We start from the raw sequence: 22944 nt of genomic DNA, 5'->3' as shown, positions 1-22944 counted from the left end.
TGGACCCAATGACCAGGGAAAAGAACTGCGCTTTATAACCTCAAGGAAGAGGCGCATTATAAATGCCCGTACACGTACCAATACCATACACCAGTCCACGTCATCATCATCAGTCCTATGCGAGGTAATTTTTAATTACTTTAGCAAATTTCCGTTGTGGAGTAAGAGGTTACGCTGATATAAGTATAAAAAAGATTACTAAAGTACTTAAATTTTGAAAATAAAAAAATAATCTGATCCACATGGTGGTACATTAATCTACATTAATGATAAATTTGCGTTCAATGAACAGTTAGATCTTAATTCGGAGGAACTAGAAGCGAGCTGGATTGATCTTAACCTACCAAGGATGAAGCCTATTGTTATTGGGTGTATGTATCGGCCCCCAAATCAGCGTGACTTCCTTGAGCACTTTGAGGCAGTTCTCAGTAAAGTTGACGTATCAAGTGAAGTTATTCTTCTGGGTGATATTAATATCAATTGGCTGGATAAGGGAAATTTACTATTAAAAAAATACTCCACTATTCTTGATCTGTATAGTATCAAACAGCTCATCGAGTTACACCAACTAGTTCCACGTTGATTGATCACATTCTTAGCAACACTCCTGAAAACATCACACACAGTGGAGTTCTCTTTGTAGGTAAAGCGGCCATTTCCTTACATTTTGCATTAGGAAAGAATCGAAGGAGAAATTCAAAGAGCATTTAAAAAAAAATTAACTTGTTTACACTTTGTTATTTGTGATTTGTTTGTTCTCTACCTGTTGTTTTGGCACTGCGTCTTGAGCACCAATTTTTGGTGGTGATGTTTGCGCTTTAAAAATCGTTATTATTATTATTATTAGCATAAATATGCTGAAATAAGATCATTAAGAAGGGCATTGTTGAATTATTCAACAATGCCCTTTCTGAGGTTGACTGGTCATCAGTTATAGAGTTGACTGATCTCAACATTGATTGGACCAGTTTTAAAAATAAGTTCATGGATGTCATTGAGAAACTAGCGCAACTTAAGAGAATTAGAATTAAACGCAACACAAAAGATTGCATGAACGGTGACACCTTAAGCATGATTCATGAACGCGATATTTTGCTAAGATTTTTACTAAGGACAAGAACAGAACAGACATATATGATAAATTTAGTGTACTGCGGAAAAAGTATTTAAAGCTATGAAAAAGGCAAAATCAGAATATTACTTAAACCTAATTGAAGAAAACAGAAACGATCCTAAGAAACTGTGGAAAACATTAGGCAAATTAGGACACAATAATATCAAAAGTGATAGCAACATTGTTTTGAAAAATGTTACCAATGATGCAATGCTCCATGATCCTACTGAAATTCCGTCCCGTTTCAACAACAAATTTTTCACATCGGTCGCGTCTCATATTTCCAAGAAATTACCTAATAAAACTAAGGAATTTACTCCCAGCTCGAAGTCCTTCGCTGACTTCTAAAAAAATAAAAACATCCCTAAATTTAATTTCTAGCCTGTAGATGAAGAAATTGTTGAAACGGAACTTTTCAATCTCAACGTCAGTAAAGGTACTGGAGCAGATAAAACCCCTGCTCGTTTTCTAATAGATGGGGCAAATTTTATTAGGTATCCTCTTACGCATATTATTAATTTATCTATTATTAAGGAAGTTGTACCCGAGGAGTTCAAACTGGCAAATGTTAGGCCTATTTTTAAAAAGGGGAATCGAACTGACCCGAATAATTACAAAGCAGTTAGCGTCCTAAGTTGCACCTCTAAAATTTTGGAGAAAGCAGTCTATTGGCAAGTTATTACTCATTTGAAAAACAACGATTTGATCCATGATTATCAGGTCGGGCTTTAGAGAGTCATACTCTACAGAAACCTGTCTAATCCATCTCATGGATTATATGAAAGACAGCATTATCTAGTAGTGTCTTTACAGGAATGGCATTGATCGACATTCGGAGAGCCTTCGATTCTGTTTATCACCAAATTTTATGTGATAAACTTTCGGCCCTTGGCTGTTCTTCAATTGGATTGTTTCATTCTTACTTAAATGACCGTAAACAGTCTGTTTAACTGAAAGGCGCTTTCTCTGATATCCTGCCTATCAAGTGTGGAGTGCCCCAAGGCAGTGTACTTGGGCCTCTTCTATTCCTGGTATACAATAACGACATTGCTGTATCTATTGACCCAATGCGGTTCTTTTATATGCGGACGACTGTGTGATTTTATTCTCTGATCCCAACCCTGCTTTAATCGAGAATGTTTTGAGTAAGAGCCTTGAATCTTGTTCAAAATGACTTGCGAATAACAAATTAACTATCCACAGTGAAAAAACTGAGTGTATCTTATTCGGTTCAAAGCGACGACTCAATAATCAGAACTTCGAACTTTAGTTTAATGGTTGCTCTGTGAAATCGTCTAATTCTGTTAAGTACTTGGGCGTTCAGATTCAAGTGACAGGCGAACTCATTGCCAAATCAGTTATTTCTAAAGTTAATTCTCGTCTCAAATTTCTTTATCGTCAGTCACAATATCTTGATTTTAATAGTCGCAAATTACTTAGTTTTGCTCTGGTTCAACCTATTTTTGATTATACTTCATCTTCATGGTTTTCTGGAATCTCTGAGAACCTTGCAAAAAACTCCAGATTTCTCAAAACAAAATGATTCGTTTTATTTTCAAATCAAATCCCTTGGCATATGTTGGCCAATCTGAATTAAGAGATATAGGCTAGGTTTTCGTAGCGGTTACTATAGAGCTAAATTTTAAAGATTATGTAATGTGTACACAATTTTTACTAAAACCGCACCTTGTTATTTAACTCATAAATTTAAACTCATAAACAATCTTCATTACCATTTCACACGTAGCAGTTCAGTAAACTTGAGGGTCCCTATTATAAAGGGGGGTCCTGACAAAACTTTTTATTTCACAGGAAATCAAGAATGGAACAGATTACCAACACAAATAAAGCTCTCCACTTCATTAAACTCATTTAAAAAGTCCCTCAAAGATCACCTCTGGAATGTATAATCCCTTTTCCATTTTTGCTTTGTGTTATCCCTTTCCTGTCCTTCCATTTGTCAATTGAATATTTCGGATCCCAATGAAAATACGTTTCTTTGAAACCTTTTTGGGCTATTTCTTGCTTTTAGAGTATTCAATTGTTTTGTTTAATCTTGTTTTGTCTTCAATTGTTTTTGGATTTTACTCTGATGGCTAAATCAATTTAAATCATATTCAAATCAAATTATGGAAAAGCATCAAACAAAAAGAAAAGTTTCGCATCAAAATATTATTAATAGTACTGCAACATGTTAGGAGTAACGCCCAAGGACATAAAAAAAAAAGACCCCTTAAACTTTGTCAGTAAAGTAAAATAAATGCTGGTACATGCAATTTTTGGACAGATGATGTGTAATGACTGAAATTGATATATAAAAGCATACCTTCCCATGAATCTCCATTGTCATCAGAATATGAGCATACTTTTGGTTGACTGGGAAAAAATGAAAATTATTTTTCATTATATCAACAGTTTATTGCAGAAATGAATTTAAATTAAAAATCTAATTCGACAGGAAAAAACAGGTAACAAAAGAAAGGGTACAATAGTTTTGCCAACTTAGCTGATGGTGCCACCAAACAGCGATCGCGTGTGTGTGTGATCGCGTGTGTGTGTGATCGCGTGTGTGGCTGTATAACACTAATTCAGCATAACCTTTCTTTTACTTACCGGTATTCTGTTAATATAGTCTCAAAATGATTGGACTGTGAATATCATATAATCATATTTAGCTAACTTAAAAAGTTAATCAACGCCTGTATCATTCTGAGAAGTTTGAAGTAGTTTATAAAAGTTACCTTTTTTTTTTTTCAGATTGCAATGTAAATTAATTAAACTACATTTTTTTTTCTTGTATATGGATAAGGGTGGATTGTGGACAGTATGCAATTGGAGACCACCCCCCCCCCCACCTAATAAATCGATTGTAGACCTGTCTTTGGCAGCGAAATTTAAATAGCGCCATCTATTGCCTTCCTTGTTCTCCAAGCGATGTTATGAATAATATTCTAGTGATGAACACATTTTCTCCGTGAATTTGGAGAAAATATACACAGGTATGTTTATTTGTTACCGCATGTTTGGGCTGATGTAAAAACTAAATTTCTAAACAGTATTTTTTAGGGAAATACTATGATTATGGTAAATTATTTTTGTATTTTTTACATTACCATTGTGTCAATGGACTGTACAATGGCTGATATGATGAGCTGACACGCGCGCTTGTAATGCGGCCAGCCTGTGTTTTGTAGTGGGTGTTTACAAATTGGTGATGTGGGTAGTTGTGGACCGGCTAGAGGGCGGTGTTGTTAATATGCAGCCTGTATATGACTATTTGTATTATTGTTTTTAATTTGTTCATTTTCACATCATAATAATTTTAGAGCCCCTCTCCCACCTATGTTTATTTCACCTAAGAGTCGCACGATTTCTACGAACTCGTGATCTTTGGAAAAGACCTATACGAGCTTATTATGTATTAGCTACGAGTGAGGTACGACTTTATGAGTTGGATACGAGTTATGTACGAATTATGCCGAGCAGAGGACCGAGTTAACTACGAGATTATTAAGAGCGTCTCAGGTTTGTACCGAATTAGATACGAGTTAGGTACGAGCCAACTCGGTGCGCTCGTACTTACTCGTACTCGTTTTGGGGTGCTCGCATCAAACTCGTAGATGACAAAACCGCCGACGAGTATCCAGAGTAGTGTACGAGCTAGGTAGGAGTACCCCAAGTACTCTACGAGCTACCTACGAGTTCTTCGAGTTTACTACGAGTTATCTACTCGTGGCGATAATTTTGAACATGTAAAAAATTAGCGCCACGAGTTCAGATTTGCTACGAGTAGGTAAGAGTTCTCTCCGAACTTTCCGAATCGTCCTACGAGTTTTTGCCGAGTTAGCAACTCGGCAAACTCTTGTAACTCGAATGCTGAAAAAAAAACCCCTACTGGGAGATGGCTTTAAGTAAGTTAATACTATTAGACCTACATGCCTAGATAATTGCAGAAATGTTAATTAGCAATAGTTTAAGTGCACATTAATAGTACAGTATAAATTAATAAGGTCATGTGTGGTCATCATTAACTAAAATAAATTGTGTTGACACTAAATAAGGCAGTGCGATCAAATTTCCTTCAGTATTACCGTACTCGCGCAAATAGGCGCCCAGGCGCTTAAAATATGTTTTTTGCACTTTTTGAGGGCCGCTTATTCGAACGGGGCGCTTATGAAAACAGAGTGGAAATTGAGGGGGCGCTTATGGAAATAGATGAAAATCGAGGGGTTCTTATGAGAACTTATTAAATTCAAAAAGCACATTTTGAATGAAAAACGATTGTATTGCATAACAGCAGAATAGCAGATGAAATTAGTGGTGGTGGTTAGCTTGTTGGCCATCGGCCGATTGAGATTAGCAGGACGGCATGATCATTGCAGGTTTTCTTGAAAACTCAGATGGGAATGTGTTAAAGGTGCAAATGGTCGGAAAAGGAGTAGGACTAGGCTATAGACAAATGTAAGAAGATGAAAGTTGGAAATACACTGTCTGTCCAGGGAGCTCTCATCTGTCCAAGATAAATATCCTTATTTTGAATGTGATTCCTCTCCAAACCTCAAATCATGCCAACATCCACAGTCCCAGGATTAATTGGATTATTGAGGGGTAGTAGGGGGCACTTATTCAAACGGGACGCTTAATCGCGCGAATACGGTAGGCCTATTACAAAAACAACTAGAATGTTAGGCTAGTTATTGTATTAATATATGTTATTATATTACTATTAAAATAAATATTATATTTATAGGCCCTATCTTTTTTTTATTTGTACAGATTCCGCAGAACTACAGTATGCGAATGACGGATTGAACCTTGTGGGCCAGTAAAACCATACAAAGGGCCATCGATGCTTGTAGAAGGGGGAAGATTAGCCTAACTAAATAGTATAGTTTCACTACTAAAAAAAACTATCTGAAGATGTATGTATAAAGATAGCAGGATCAAGATATCAGTTTCATTTTGTTATAGTTTAATAAATTTGTGTTCCGCAAGTCAACTTTTAATGATTGTATACCGTTTTTTTTATTGGTTTTTACATATATATATATATATACTGTCTCTATATATATAGACATTGATACAATCAAATGACACGGTTGACGTTTTGGAGAAACATAAGTATTTTATTGCACACGAATATTTCGTCCTGCCATCAGAACTTTCTCAACGTGAATGAACAAAAACATTACAAAGTAGGTAAACCATCAGCTATGAAGTAACAGTAAATAACAATGAAATAACAATAAGACAATGCTGGGCGTAATTAGTTATTCGTGAAAGTATAGCCACTAGCAATGCCTAGATCTCTGTTAAGCCTTTAGTATGTGATCTAATACGAAGTATCCATAGTAACTCCGCGCAACGTCTATCGTTAGTAGATTTGTAGTCAATGCCTGATGAAACGAAAATTAGAAATTGAACGCCTGGATGCATTGGAATGGTCACTCACAGGAAATCCTTTACTTTTATCTTTAACTGATTTTTTATGTAATTGTTATTGTCGTGATGGAATTATAGACAATAACTGGATTTGCGTCAGGAGAAACATGTATAGGTGTAATTTTTGCTCTACCTGACGTGGAAATGTACCGAATACTCAGTACATTTTTTTTTTCACGCAGTTGTTTTCAAATGTACTGAGTATTCGGTACATTTCCACGTCAGGTAGGGCAAAAATTACACTTATATATGATTTTTTTTATGATTATTGAGTCTGTAGCTTAGTTCAGTGCCAGTCTCTTCAATATAATTACCATGTAACATTTATTGCAATAAATCATATAAACCACATTAGAGTGATCATAATCTAATCTGGGGGTGCGTATAGTGCAATCTGTCCCAGGTACATGGAATAAACTGTCTGTTGTGATGACAGTGCAAAGTTGGCACCTAGGTTTTAAACATGGTGTGTTTCCATACTCTTGGGTGGTTAAAGGTAATTTGTATGAAGTCAAAATCGATTTTAAATTGGGTTTCTGTCGTCTAGCAGTGATGGGTGGATTGCGAAAAGGAGGTTCAATGCTGGAACCCTGTTTCAGAGCATTATAATTATTCGTGAGTGTATGAGCTAGAGATTGAATTTTAGGGCCGTAATCTAAAACAAACGGTATCCTATCATTACTAGTCTTAGGTATATAACATGGCAAATCATTGCGTGATCTTAATGATGCCTTGAATACTGTAAATTTGATTAAAGATATGTGATAATTGCAATTTCAAAAAATGAGATGTCATGTGAGACACTTGCTTATCAAAATCAGAATGGTTAGAACAAATACGTTTAATGCGGAGGCATTGGCTAAATACTACAGTATAGAGCGCTTGAGGCTGATGGGATGAAAACTATGGAAATCCAAGTAATGGTAATTGTCGGCTTGCAGTATAATGAAGTAGTGATGATCCCATTATGAAGACCAACAGATACATCTATAAATGGTATATAATCATATGAGTGTTCCAAAGTGAACTTAATGTTCGGATGGAAATCATTAGCATATATAATAAAATCATTAAGTGATTCAATCCCATGTTCCCATATGAAAAAAATGTCATCGATATATCTATAGTAATGGGAGGGTTTTAGATGGTAATAAGATATAAGTCCGCTTTTGAGATGAGGCATGAACATATTTTCATAGCTTGTTGCCATCTTCGTTCCCATCGCCGTTCCTTTGGTTTGCAAGTAGTGTTTCCCATTAAAAACAAAGTTATTATGTGTAAATATAAATCTGATTAATTTTATCAATATCCCGGCTGGGTGTGTCTGGGTCGTATTCAGCTATGAGTTTTTCACAAGCAGCAATTCCTTCCTCGTGTGGAATGTTCGTGTAAAGTGAAGACACATCTATGGTGACAAGTATCATTATGGAGAAGTTACAGGATTTCATTAAGTGTCTGAAGGAAATGGGTAGTGTCCCATGTGTAGCGTGGTATTTTAGTGAGTAATGGGTTCAATATTAAGTCCAAAAAATCGTGATATTCGCTCAGTGAAGCTTCCTATCCCTGACACAATTGGTCTGCCCGGTGGCGAAATATTCAAAAATTTGGCAAGGTCATAGATAACAGTAGGCTCTGAGAGGAAATCTGCGTTCGTAGGCATAATATGAGATGATGTTACTAGTGCGTCCGATACAAGCTTGGACAGTTTGTGCAAATTGGGAAGACATTAAATCACACTGGCTTTCGGGATATCGGGGATCAGTGGTTTGACGGTAGATTTGATATTTGTGCTCAATCTAGATGTTGTATCTAGAACTTCCTATGCTGTCCGCAGTTCTTGCTGCTTCTTGCGCGTTCCATAGTTTACTATTTTGTTGTTTACGCGCTCCTCACGCACTAATCAGAGGGACACATACTATCCTTGGCAGTCAATGTCGGTTCATGTTCTTTTATTGTGAAGATAATGCTGAATTTCACTATACAATAGTATAGTAGTTATCGTGGCTCACAGCTTTTTACCAAATCGATTCAGGTCGAGCAGTATTAAAGGGTTATGCTAAAGGAGCATCTTTTGATTCATTAAGTTGCGTTCTGTATGCGAAATCTACTACGGAAGATGTCAAGCATCACTAGTAAATTGAGTCAACTTGAACTGACAGCGGCACAAGCCCGTGCCGACGCAGCAATTGAAGTTGCAAGGGCAACCTTTGCAAAGAAAACAGCAGAAGCAAAAATAGAAGCATTAAAGGCGCAACTGGAATTGGAACGCATACAACACGAGGAAACCTTGGCGGCAGCCGAGGCCAGGGCGGCAGTGCTTGACGACGAGGTTAGAAGTCATAGTGGAGCCGAGTTACGTAGCCAGGAGAGTGTCTGATTACATAATGGCATTGCCTAACAGCAATAGTGAAATACCAACACCAATGCCAGCATTGGATGTCACGCCAGAATGTTCGGTAGATGATTGTGGAGAAATCATTCCCCCACCACGAAGTATGCCGGAAATCAGATTAGTTCATCATCCAATGAAACCTATATTGGAATAAGTGAGATTGTGAAAAATATGAAGAAGCCAAAACATGAAGTAAAACGATTTTCAGGAAACCCCATCGATTTTCCTAAATTTATCAGGCAATTCAAAATCAGAATAGTATCAAATGCAGATACTAGTGAAGAGAGAATGACGTATTTGAGGAACTAACGACGGGGGAGGCCAACAAGATTGGTTGTGGTTCCAGTCATCTTCCCAGCGAAAAAGCCTATCAAGCGGCAATGGACCAACTTACAGACAGATATGGTGACATAGTGTTAGAAAGTGTTAGAGTGGCCTACCATCAGAACAGGAGAGCCTAAGGCTCTGGATGAATTTGTTTCTAGTAGAATGCACGAACGCTGCAGAGCATGTGAATGCAAGCAAAATTCTAGAGTATCCCGAACACCTAAAGAGGTTAATGTTCAAGCTACCAGTCTACCTACATGACAGATGGCGGAATATGGCATTGAACCTAAAGGAAAACAAAAAGCCTGTCCTATTCAGGGACTTTGTAAAGTTTGTGCAAAAGGAAGCTAAAAAGGTCAATGACCCACTTTTCGGAGCTGTAAGAAGGACAGCCACAGGGATGGAAACTAAGAAGGTGGAAGTGAAACCTAAACGTACAATGGTCACTGTGAGGCAAACTACTGTAGAAAGCGGTGGAAATGGAGACGTTATCTTCATGTGCCCCATCCATCATGGATCACATCCATTCATAAAATGCAGAACATTCCTAGCAAAGTCTTATGCTGAAAGAAAATAGGTTTTAAAGGAACATAAGGTGTGTTTCAGATGTCTGGCATCTACAACTCATTTCGCAAAGGAGTGTAAAGCCGAGATCAAGTGTGAAGTTTGCAGTAGCCCCCAACATCTGGGAGTGATGCATATCCATAATCGTCAACAACAAACATCTCAAAAACCAGCACAAGCAACTACCACTGGCATCACAAAACCTGTAACCAGCAACTTTATGGAAATTATGCAGAGATGGAGTAGGACGGTCATGTGCAAAAATATGTTTGAGCACCGTGTACATGGCAAAAAATCCAGACAATAGAATCAAAGTTTATATACTCATTGATGACCCGAGCAACAAATCCTTGGCGGATACAAGAATCTTTGATATGTTGGGAGTTTCTGGAGAATGTACAAACTACACCATTAAGACTTGCAATGGCGAAATGGAAACAAAGGGAAGGAATCTGAGCGATCGAATAGTTGAATCCCTTGATAAGGCGATCACGATAGCATCACCAAGCCTACTAGAATGTGCAGAGATCCCAGGAAATATGTCGGAAATTCCCACACATGAGGTGGTGATGGCCTTTCCTCACTTGAAGTCGATAGCAGGACAGATCCCACCTCTGAATAAGAATAGCAATGTGCTGCTGTTGTTGGGACGTGATGTCCCGCAAGTACACAGGGTTAGGGAGACACGTAATGGGCCCAAGGATGCACCATGGGCTCAGAGGCTGGATCTAGTGTGGGTAGTTATCGGAGAAGTTTGTCTTCATGGAGCTCATAGGCCAGAAACTATCTCTACACTTCGCACACAGGTACTCATAACAGGTAGACCCACAACTTTACTTTGTCCGAATACATTTCAAATCCATAAATTATTCAACGACGAAAATGATTCCCTCAGTCTATCAGTTGAAGAAAAGAAATTTCTTGATATTATGGAGAAGGAATGTGGACTTCACTGCAGGGTGGCAATTGGAGAGCTCCGCTGCCATTTAAGAAACCAAGAGAACATCTCCCAAACAATAGAGAGCAAGCATAGTCACGAGCATGGACAGAAATCCACTTAAAAAACAATACATGCTAGACTTCATGGACGGAGTTATCAGTAAAGGGTATGCAGAAGTCGCTCCTCCATTGAAAGAAGATGAGCAATGCTTGTTTTTACCTTTATTTGGCGTGTATCACCCGAAAAATAAAGACAAGATAAGAGGAGTCTTCCATTCTTCCGCCACTTTTTGTGGCCTGAACAAGGTGCTTCTTAAAGGACCAGACTTCAACAATGACTTAGTTGGTGTGCTAATGCGGTTTAGGAAACAAGCCGTGGCAGTATCTGCGGATGTAGAATCTATGTTTTATTGCTTTAAATTTGCAGAAAAACATAGGAACTTTTTGCGTTTTTTCTGGTATGCAGATAATAACTACGACAAGCCACTAATTGAGTACAGAATGAAGAAGTATGTATTCGGAAACAGTCTCTCACCAGCCGTCGCATGTTTTGGACTAAGGTATGTGGTGAAGGATTCTGAACGGGATGTTAGAGAGTTTGTAAACAGGCATTTTTACGTTGATGATGGCCTGTTTTCATGTAAGGACTCAGATTCTGCAATATCATTACTGAAGCGAACTAAGCAGGTACTAATGCAGCAAGCACAGTTTAACCTTCACAAGATTGCCTCTAATTCCCAAATGGTGTTGGACGCTTTCGCACCAGGGGAAATTGTACAGGGTGTTAGAGATTTCAACGTTGGTGAGGAAGATGTACCTTTGCAAAGGACGCTTGGTGTGCAGTGGCGTCTAGGAGACGACATGTTTGCCTTTGACATAGATTTAGGAGAGAAGCCATATACAAAGCGAGGTATGTTGTCCACTATCAATGGGGTGTTCGATCCATTGGGATTTGTGACTCCTGTAATGATTCAAACGAGGGTGTTATTTCGCAACATGATCAATGCACCAATAGACAGGGATGAAGAGTTGCCGAACTGTTACCTTCAGGAATGGAAATCTTGGAAAATGATTTAAAAGAACTGCAAAACGTTTCAGTACCACGTGCGTACCCACTTGGCTTTGGTGAAATGGTTGAACGTCATGTGTTCTGCGACGCATCGGAGGTAGCAGTTGCCGCCGTAGCCTACTTAGTCAGTAAAGACACTGAACAGAGACACGCAGGTTTTGTGTTCGGTAAGTCGAAATTAGCACCAAAAGCTGGACACACGATCCCTAGATTCGAGCTGTGTGCAGCTGTGTTGGCTATAGAGATAGCAAAAGTAATCTGTGCTGAAGTCGATATACCTTCTCAGGAGGTGACCTATTATTCGGACAGGAAGGTAGTCCTGGGATACCTAAACTACACAACTAGGCGGTTTCATACATACGTAGCAAACAGGGTGTTTAAAATCTTGCAATTTTCGAATCCCAATCAATGGAGGTACATTCACACAAGCAAGAACCCTGCGGACCATGGGACACGCCAGGTATCCGCACGAAACATGAGAGATTGTCCATGACTTAAAGGTCCTCATTGTTCAGTATTCAAGGTAGACATAACGGAATGGTATCCCTTGGTAAGTCCTCAACAGGATAAAGAACACAGACAAGAGAAATAATTGTTATGAAGACAAATGTGCATGAGAATTGCCTTTTAGAAAGAGCCAACAAGTTCTCATCTTGGGAAAGCTTAATTAGGTCCATTAGCCTACATACTCATACATGTGGCTCGTTCGTTCAATCACAAAAACAACGATAGTCATTACAAAGGGTGGCACCATTGCCGTTTAAATGATATAGCTCTAAAACAGAGAGCAGAGAAGTTGATATTCAAACAGGCACAAGAAAAGTGGTATCCAAAGGAAATGAGAAGTCTGAAAAGTAACAAACCGCTACCCAACGACTCATCAATCCTGTCACTGGCTCCCGTGCTTAATGAAGATGGGTTACTCTGTGTTGGTGGGCGACTCAGGAAGGCGACTCTTCCAATTATCATGAAACACCCCATTGTCGTACCGGAAAAGTGTCACATTGCAACTTTACTTTTCCACCATAACATATATCACCAGGGCAGACAGTTTACTGAAGGAGCAGTGAAAAAGCTGGTTATTGGGTGTAAAAAGTTGGTATCTTCAATCATCCATCATTGCGTAACCTGCAGAAAGTTAAGAGGAAAGCTGAGTACCAACGTATGGCTGATATACCCAGTGATAGGATTACATGTGTCCCACCTTTCACCAATGCGGGGGTCGATTGTTTCGGGCCTTGGAAGGTGACAGCTAGAAGAACAAGAGGTGGAGTAGTATTGAACAAACGGTGGGCTGTGATGTTTACGTGCCTTACATCAAGAGCTATCCACATCGAATTAATATAGACGATGGGTAGTTCTTCATTTATAAATGCAATGAAGAGATTAATAGCCATCAGAGGAGCAGTGAAAGTGTTCAGATCTGATCAGGGATCTAATTTCATTGGTGCAATTGGTGATGATACGGTCTAAACGTATTTGCTTAAGAACAACGCCGAGTGGCGTTTAAACCCTCCACATGCCTCTCACATGGGCGGATCATGGGAGAGGATGATCGGAGTAACAAGAAGATTTCTAGATGACATATTAATAAAACATAAGTATCAAGCCTTGTCACATGAGACACTGGTCACCTTCATGGCCGAAGTCATAGCAATAGTTAATGCAAGACCATTGGTACCATTAACCACAGATGCGGAAGAGGTAGGCTATTTAAGTCCAGCACTGTTGCTTACTCAAAAGCATGGTAGCATCGAAGCTGTAATTACAGATAATCTCCCCAATAAGTACCAAGCATAATGGAAGGCAGTGCAATTATTGGCGGATCGTTTTTGGAAACAATGGAGAGACGCTGCAACAAAGGCAGATATGGAAAAGAAAATGTCGTGACTTCCTGGTTGGCGACGTCGTCCTACTGCGAGAAAAGAACGCAGCAAGAAATCAATGGCCACTGGGTATCATTACTAGCTCCTTTCCTACCGACGACGGTAGTGTCAGGACAGTGGAGGTGCGATTGTCTTCGACAGGCAACGTTATTCAGAGACCAATACACGAGATAATTCTATTAATTGAAGCAGACGATTAATAATCATGTATTGCGTTGGCTTGTAGCCTGTGTTTTAGAAAATGTTATTGTTCATTCTTAGAATCAAATTATTTGCCATTGTGGTATTGTGTCGTCATGGCATCACGGGGGGAGTATGCTGTCCGCAGTTCTTGCTGCTTCTTGCACGTTCCATAGTTTATTTTTTGTTGTTTACGCGCTCCTCACGCACTGCTCAGAGACACATACTACCCTTGGCAGTCAATGTCGGTTCATGTTCTTTTATAGTGAAGATAATGCTGAATTTCACTATACAGTAGTATAGTAGTTATCGTGGCTCACAGTTTTTAACCAAATCGATTCAGGTCGAGCAGCAATAAAGGGTTATGCTAAAGGAGCATCTTTTGATTGATTAATTTGCATCCTTTATACTTCCTTCTTGAATGTTTGGGTTTGATCCGATAGAAGTTATTTGTAAGACGATTGATCAGATACTTGCTTCTCAATTTCAGCGACAAAGTTGTTAGTGTCCATGATGGTAATGGCATCTCCCTTATCGGCATGTTTGATAACAATCGGTGTTTTTGCGTAATTCATTGATGGCTTTACGTTCATTTTGCTTGAGATTGTTGATTTCATTGTGGATTTCCATGATGGTTTTCTGAATGAACATATCTAAATGGGCTTTAGCAGCACTGACAAAACTATCAATATGCGGATTTCTGTTGCCTGTGGTGTCCACAGTGAAGATCTTTGGTTTCTCTGTCGGGTGGTCTGATTTTGGGATGGTACAGCTTTATCTTTGAAATACTCTTTAAGGCAGATTTTACGTGCGAAATCATCAAGGTCAGAGCAGAGTTTGATGGCATCCAGATCTCGTGTTGGACAAAATGATAGTCCTTTGTTCAGAACAGATATTTGGTCTTTAGTGAGTTGGACATTTGACAGGTTAACAATATTGTTGGAGAGACAGCGTTTCGATTGGAGGATCCACGACGGAAAACAGCTACTTAGGGGAAAATACCCATTTCCTACAGAAATTCAATGAAATCCCGCAACTTCACCATAATGCTATACTTGTCACCATGGATTGTCTTCACTTAACATTCCACACGAGGAAGGAATTGCTGCTTGTGAAAAATTCATAGCTGAATACGACCCAGACACACCAGCCGGGATACTTCCCTGTTAATCAGATTTATATTGACACATAATAACTTTGTTTTTAATGGGAAACACTACTTGCAAAACAAAGAAACGGCGATCAAAACGAATATGGCACCAAGCTATGCCAATATATCCATGTCTCATCTCGAAATCGGACTTATATCTAATTACCATCTAAAACCCTCCCATTACTATAGATATATCGATGACATTTTTTTCATATGGGAACATGGGATTGAATCACTTAATGATTTTATTACATATGCTAATGATTTCCATCCGAACATTAAGTTCACTGTGGAACACATGGTTATATACCATTTATAGATGTATCTGTTAGTCTTCATAATGGGATCATCACTAGGCCTACTTCATTATACTGCAAGCTGATAGACGATAGACAATCACCATTACTTAGATTTCCGTAGTTTTCATCCCATCAACCTCAAGCGCTCTATACTGTAGTATTTAGCCAATGCCTCCGCATTAAACGTATTTGTTCTAACCATTCTGATTTTGATAAGCAAATGTCTCACATGACTTATTTTTTAAATTGCAATTATCCTATATCTTTAATCAAATCAGCAGTATTATATTCAAGGCATCATTAAGATCACGCAATGATTTGCTATGTTATATACCTAAGACTAGTAATGATAGGATACCGTTTGTTTTAGGTTACGGCCCTAAAATTCAATCTCTAGCTCATACACTTAAGAATAATTATAATGATCTGAAACAGGATTCCAGCATTGAACCTCTTTTTTGCAATCCTCCCATCATTGCTAGACGACAGCCACTCAATTTAAAATCGATTTTGACTTCATCCAAATTACATCCAACCACCCAAGAGTATGGAAACACACCATGTTTAAAACCTAGGTGCCAAGTCTTTGCACTGTCATCACAACAGACAGTTTATTCCATGTACCTGGGACAGATTGCACTATACGCACTCCCAGATTAGATTGTAATCACTCTAATGTGGTTTATATGATTTATTGCAATAAATGTATCATGGGTAATTATATTGGAGAGACTGGCACTAAACTAAGATACAGACTCAATAACCGTAAAAAATCAATTAGAGATAAAAGTATGGGATTTCCTGTGAGTGACCATTTCACTGCACCCGGGCATTCAAGTTCTAATTTTCGTTTCATCATCATAGGCAGTGACTACAAATCTACTAAAGATAGACGGTGCGCGGATACGATGGATACTCAGTATTAAATCACATACTAAGGGACTTAACAGAGATTTAGGCTTTGCTAGTGGCTGTACTTTCACGAATAAATAATTACGCCCAGCAAATTGTCTTATTGTTATTTCATTGTTATTTACTGTTATTTCATAGCTGATGGTTTACCTACTTCGTATAATGTTTTTGTTCATTCACGTTGAGAAAGTTCTGAGGGAAGGACGAAATATTCATGTGCAATAAAATACTTATGTTCCTCCAAAACGTCAACCGTGTCATTTGATTTTATCAATGTCTCTATTATTATTATTATTATTATTATTATTATTATTATTATTATTATTATTATTATTATTATTATTATTATTATTATTATTATTATTATTAATAATATTATTATTATTATTATTATTATTATTATTTATTTTTATTATTATTATTATTATTATTATTATGCAAAAAATTGAATTATATACTCACCCAACGTCTTCCAGTACACAGACAAATATTCTACCAGATACTGGATCAACAAGCACACCTCTGTCGTATTGGCCAAAATCTGAAAAAAAACCCCAATTCAATTCGGTTTCTTTATAAGCCATCAAAAACTATATTACAAAAGCGGTATATGTACACAAACATATTCAGTATTTTAGATAGTATGTATTAAATACAAACCCGACTACAAACATATAAATCGTGTACTTACAGATTATTAAGATAATTAGAAAGAGTTAATATATCGAGTTATAATGCAGTAATTCAAGCTAAGATTAATATCAGAGAGCAGCTAATATGAAAGTTTAAAAATGCAGATGCTCCAGTTTGCATACGGGTGTCTATAAAACGAAGACCGCTATTTTTTCTCTTTTATTTTGATGAATACACCAGGCTGTCAGAAAATCAAAATTACGATTGTTTTTGGGCGTCTGTTTTTAAAATTTCAAGGGTTTTCGTTTTATAGACAATCAGGTGTCTACAAAACGAAGACCGAACACCCGAAAAAATGAAGACCCACGTTTTTTTCTCTTTTTCTTAATGATACTACACCAGGCTGTCACAAAATCATAATTACGAGGTTGTTTGAACTGTTGTTTGTGAAATTATCAAGGGTCTTCATTTTATAGACACCCTATATGGGTGTCTACAAAACGAAGACCAAAGACCCGACAAAGGAAGACCCACATTTTTTCTCTCAATCGTTATGAAAATAATGTTTTTAAATCACTTCATGCTATATATATGTATATACTATATATATATATATATATATGTATATATATAGTATATATGTATATGTATATGCATATATAGTATATGTATATATATATGTATATATATATAGTATATATGTATATGTATATGTATATATAGTATATATATATGTATATATATATATATATATATATATAAATATATATACTCATCCTTCTACCACATTATTGCCCGAATCTGAGTCAATTTAATGATTTACATACTTTAGTAATATAACCAAAGCTATGTTAGGTACTCTGATTTCAGTTTGTTTTTTACAACTGTACGCTATTGTTGTTTCCACACACGATTCTGTAGATGTTATCCCTCTGAAGTGGTCATTATTTCAAGGGTCAACTTTGTTACAACATGGTCAACCTATACTTTCGCAAAAATTAGCGTAAATATTTTAGGCCCAGTGTTACAGTACAGCAGCCATTGTTACAAGCATTTACACTGGGACAGGAGCTATTCAAGCGTGAAGTTTAAATTTGACCAGGTAGGCCTCGATTCAAATGCCTTCAACTACTTGAAAACTCAACATGCTGGTCGTCAGTATGCGGGCAGAAAAGGAAAAAGTATTCTCGACCAGTTTTATATTATTAAAACCACGTATGTTTTTCCTGTATTCTAATAAGTTGTGATGGAGACATTCATCCAAATCTTGGACCACCTAATAGTGAGGAACATTCTCGTAGGAATGTGTCTGTTTTATACATGAATTCAAGGAGCATCGTGAATAAACTCATAGATTTTCATGCGCTTTTAAGGTCTGACAATCCTAAAATATTGTTGTTATTATTTGTCGAGTTTAGACTCTGAAATTGTTTGTGATGAGTACACACTTTTCAGGCGGGATAGGAACAGACATGGTGGTGGTGTACTAATTGCTGTTCACAATGATCTACGACCGTGTGCAGCTGAACATATTGTGGTATATGATGCTATTGAACTTGTATGAACTGAAATCCACCACAATAAAGGCAAATCTTTGATTGGGAGTCTTTACAGACCTCCCTAGTCTAATATTGACTATTTTGATCAGCTCCAAACTTGATAATGTTTTCAATTATGTACAATATTATCATAGTGTTATTCTAGTAGGAGATTTTAGTATTAATTTTTAAAACACATCTGATTTAAATTTATTACCTCGACTTTTATCTATCATGGATTGTCTTAATTTTACACAAATGGTTTCTTTTCCTACTAGATTTATCGGTGATCAGTCTTATAATACTGGAAACATTATTGGACATTTGTATACCAACAGACCTGAACAAATTGTTAATATTTGCTCACATTATGCACTTCCTGGCTGTGACCATGAAGGTATCTCATTTTCATATTTGTGCAAAACTAATCCTCATGCTAACCCACCTAAAGGAAGTGTTTTTTTTTTCAATATTCTAAAATTAATATAAATAATTTTATTGAAAATTTTTCAAGCATTTCTTGGGAGCACTGTTTTAATAACGTAAATAACAATTATGGTGTATGGAAGGAATTTAAACTAGTTTTTCTCGATAATACTTATAAACTTGTACCTCAACGAAAATCAAAAAAGAGACCAAAGAAACCTTGGATATCGGTTGAAATAATTAAAATGACTAAAAGAAAAAACAGACTCTACAAACTTGCAGTTAGATCTAAAGTGGGAAGCCTATAAGCCTATAAGTGGGAAGCCTATAAAGTTTGTAAACATATTCTAAAATAGGGTCATTCCATATGGTTCCAACACACTTTTTTGCTCGACCCCCTTGAAATCACCCAATATTTTGCCTGCTGTGGGGGTCTACCTGAGATAACAGGACAGTGAAATTTTTGGCTCCGCGCCAGCATTTTCTAAAGAGTTTTAGAGCAATTTGAAATTTTCATGAGATTTGGCTAAAAAACGTATTGGAGAAATTTAGCATTTTTCATCAAAGAGAAGTGGAATTACATAATAATTTTTTGATTTTTGAGGATATTTATGGCGGCCATCCTGAATTTCAAAATGACTACCATCCTAGCTTTTGAAACTATGTTTATTGTATTCAGAGAGCCCAAAATCTGGTACCGTTAAACAGAGGAGACGATTTTCTTTCCAACGATATGCAACTTGATGATGTCCGGACTAGTGAGAGTTATATAGGTCAAGTCACGTGACCTTGACCTTTGACCCAAAATATCACAAAATCATATATCTCGATTTTCGGGAAGTTCACATCTCAGTTAGGACACTTAGCCCACACGATGATGCCCCTAAAGTTTCATTGTGGGCAAATGAAATATATATTTGCTCTAGACTACATTTTGTGCCTAGATATTGATAGTTTCACTGAGTTTCCAGGAAATCTGATTGATTCTATGAAACTGGCACCATAAAATAGTGTAAATCAGACCATTTTTCTGGGACCAAGGTTTCTCTGCTGATTTAGCATCACTGGGGTACAAATAATAAATTGAGCGAGGAAGAACCTCCAGAAAAAGGGCGGAACATATTTTTTAGTGGCCATTTTGAAAATGGCCGCCAAAATTATGATATTCACTCATAACTTCACTTATATCCATTGAAAAAGGGCAAATCTGGTGTCTAACTACATGTTATTAGGGTCACTGAAGCCAATGAGACAGGGTTCGAAAAAGTAAAATGGCAGCCATATTGAAATTCAAGATGGCCGCCTTAAAATGGTCAAAAATTTAATATTTCAGTATAATTCCACATCTCCTCTATGGAAAATGGTAAATTTGGATCTAATCATGATTTTGGGCTCTCTGAATACAATAAATATAGTTTCAAAAAGCTAGGATGGTAGTCATTTTGAAATTCAGGATGGCCGCCATAAATATCCTCAAAAATCAAATATTTATTATGTAATTCCACTTCTCTTTGATGAAAAATGCTAAATTTCTCCAATACGTTGAGTTTCAAGAGAGATATCAGTAGTTGTCTGTCAGAAGGTGAGTTTTTTTAGCCAAATCTTATGAAAATTTAAAATTGCTCTAACTCATCAGAAAATGCTGGCGCGGAGCCAATTTCACTGTGGGGTTAATTCAAGTAAACCCCCAACAGGAAAAATATTGGGCGATTTCAAGGGGGTCGGGCAAAAAAGTTTGTTGGAACCATATTATGGAATGACCCAATACAAAATCAGAAGCGCCTATCATAAATTTATTTCTGACCTTGCTGACAAATGTTCAGATAATGATAAAGCATTTTGGTCTTACGTTCGTTCGTGTAAAATAAAACCATCTGCTTCAGAATTTGTAATAGGAGGGTCAATTACTTAAGAACCCAACTTAATTACTAATGCTTTTAATCAACATTTTTCGTCTATTTACTCAGATGAACAGGCACCAATAAGGCCACCAATTATTTTATGTGAAGATCATCACTGTAGACCTCTTAGCAATGTATAAATTACTTCGTCGGAAATTCTTAAATTTATTAATAAACTAAAATATGGAAAATCACCTGGACCTGATGGAATTACATCTTCTATGTTAAAGTGCAATATATATATATTATAGAACCTTTATGTAGAATTTTTAATTTATCTCTTGAACTTGGTACGATCCCGATAGATTGGAAATCGCCAAATATTATTCCACTTTTTAAAAGTGGTAAAAGATCCTATTTAAAAAATTACAGGCCGATCTCCCTTTATCCAGTGGTGGGTAGATTTTGGGAGACTATCCCATTCAAAATTAGGGATCTTGTAATTAATTTAAATGTATTTATTAGAAATTTTAAATCTAATTTATCAACACGTGCATACGATGATTAGCTTTTTAAATTGTATATTTATTTATTTGTATTCTTTAAAATTGTTATTGTTTCAAATTTCATGTTTGAAACAGTGATTGACAGTGATTGAGTTCACTTGTTTGGAATTTCTTCTGTGCACTACCGTCAACCTGTTCTTTGTTGTGTTTTTGTATGTATGAGAAGAAATAAATTAAATGAAATGAAATACTCTTTATTCCAGTTCCACAGCGGCAGCCAATGCTGTACGTTCACGGCTGGCGGCAGAGTCCGTCGGCGCTGCTACTTTCTAAACGAAAGTAAGGCTTGGCCTGGCGGTACGCGTATTCTGGAAGGCCTACAAAAACCTTGAATATTTCATTCATAAACTTGTTTCATGTTAAAATAAACAGTAGGAATGTTGTATAGTGACGCATATGTGACACCAACATGGGATGAATGAGATGTGTGTTCGTTTTATAGACACCCTTTATGGGTGTCTACAACACGAAGACCCAAAAAACGAAGACCCACATTTTTTTTCTTTCATTCGTGATGAAAATAATCTAGTAATTATGATTTTGTGACAGCCTGGTGTAGAATCATTTTAAAAAAGAGAAAAAAAATGTGGGTCTTCGTTGTTCAGGTCTTCGGTCTTCGTTTTGTAGACACCCATATAGGGTGTCTATAAAACGAAGACCCTTGATATTCCTCATTTTATTCCGACATAATGAAATAGGTACTTGGCAACTGTTTTATGATGATTTTGAAATACTTTCAATAAGATAATTGAGAAATAATTAAATGTCTTCGGTCTTCGTTGTGTAGACACCCATATAGGTTGTCTATAAAACGAAGACCCTTGAACATTTCACAAACAGACGACCAAAAAAATTGTGTTTTTGATTTTGTGACAACCTGGTGTATTATCATCAAAATAAAAGAGAAAATATAGGGGTCTTCGGTCTTCGGTCTTTGTTTTATAACACCCGTTCGCATACGGACATGTTTTCTTTCTTTTCCTCAACAAGTCAAGATTAGCCTAAAAACTTACTTTAGATTTAGGACGTTATAACAATTAACTGTGGTACATCACAATCACCCCACTTAAAAATGGTTGTCCCAAACCATTGCTAAAAAGGAATTACACTAATGTTTCAATATAAAGCCACAGAGAGATGTAACCCACTCTCCAAACTTGTCCCGTGGTCGTTTCCGACGCTGAGGCCGATGGGTAGCTGCATCTACTGGACCCTCATCAACATCATACAAGTGAACAGATACATTTTCGTCATCAGTAGTTGAGGTCTCCAAAGAATATAGATAGAGGAAGGGACGAGCAGCTAGCGAATTTTGCATTACAAAATGACCCCTCATCCCAGACTGGGGTGTTGCTGGTTCTTAATGTCCAATCGTTTGGCATTAGTAGCATTTTGAAATGTTACCAGATAGAACAAAAGAATAACCCTTTAATGACCTTTGACCCGAATTTGCTAACACCATAGAGACCCTACCTTATGCTAATACACATGTGCCCAGGACAAGACTGTGTATGTTATTTGTGACAGAAGTCTTTTATTCATTTTTTAAAAAGTTTTTTTACCCTAATGACCCCTATGTGACCTTTGACCACAAGCAGTGAACACCCCATGTATGAGAGGTGTCACCGGTTATACTGACCAGGTTTGGTTGAAATTGGCATAA

The 22944-nt window shown here is 37.1% G+C and overlaps 1 protein-coding gene across 1 annotated transcript in view; it reads right to left on the bottom strand.

Moving 5' to 3' along the window:
• The window catches only part of LOC117101151, a 155824-nt gene that overhangs the window by 3776 nt on the left and 129104 nt on the right, over positions 1–22944 (bottom strand). The window contains exons 21-22 of the mRNA XM_033241033.1: positions 16740–16818; positions 3441–3490 (exon numbers count right to left, since the gene is read on the bottom strand). Of these exons, the coding sequence (XP_033096924.1) occupies positions 3441–3490; positions 16740–16818 (129 nt within the window). The remainder of the gene's footprint in view (positions 1–3440; positions 3491–16739; positions 16819–22944) is intronic.

This window comes from Anneissia japonica, unplaced genomic scaffold (assembly GCF_011630105.1).
Source record: "Anneissia japonica isolate Jap-2015-1 unplaced genomic scaffold, ASM1163010v1 scaffold921_len549748_cov171, whole genome shotgun sequence".
Classification (NCBI taxonomy): domain Eukaryota; kingdom Metazoa; phylum Echinodermata; class Crinoidea; order Comatulida; family Comatulidae; genus Anneissia; species Anneissia japonica.
This window is presented reverse-complemented; position numbering and strand designations above follow the sequence as displayed.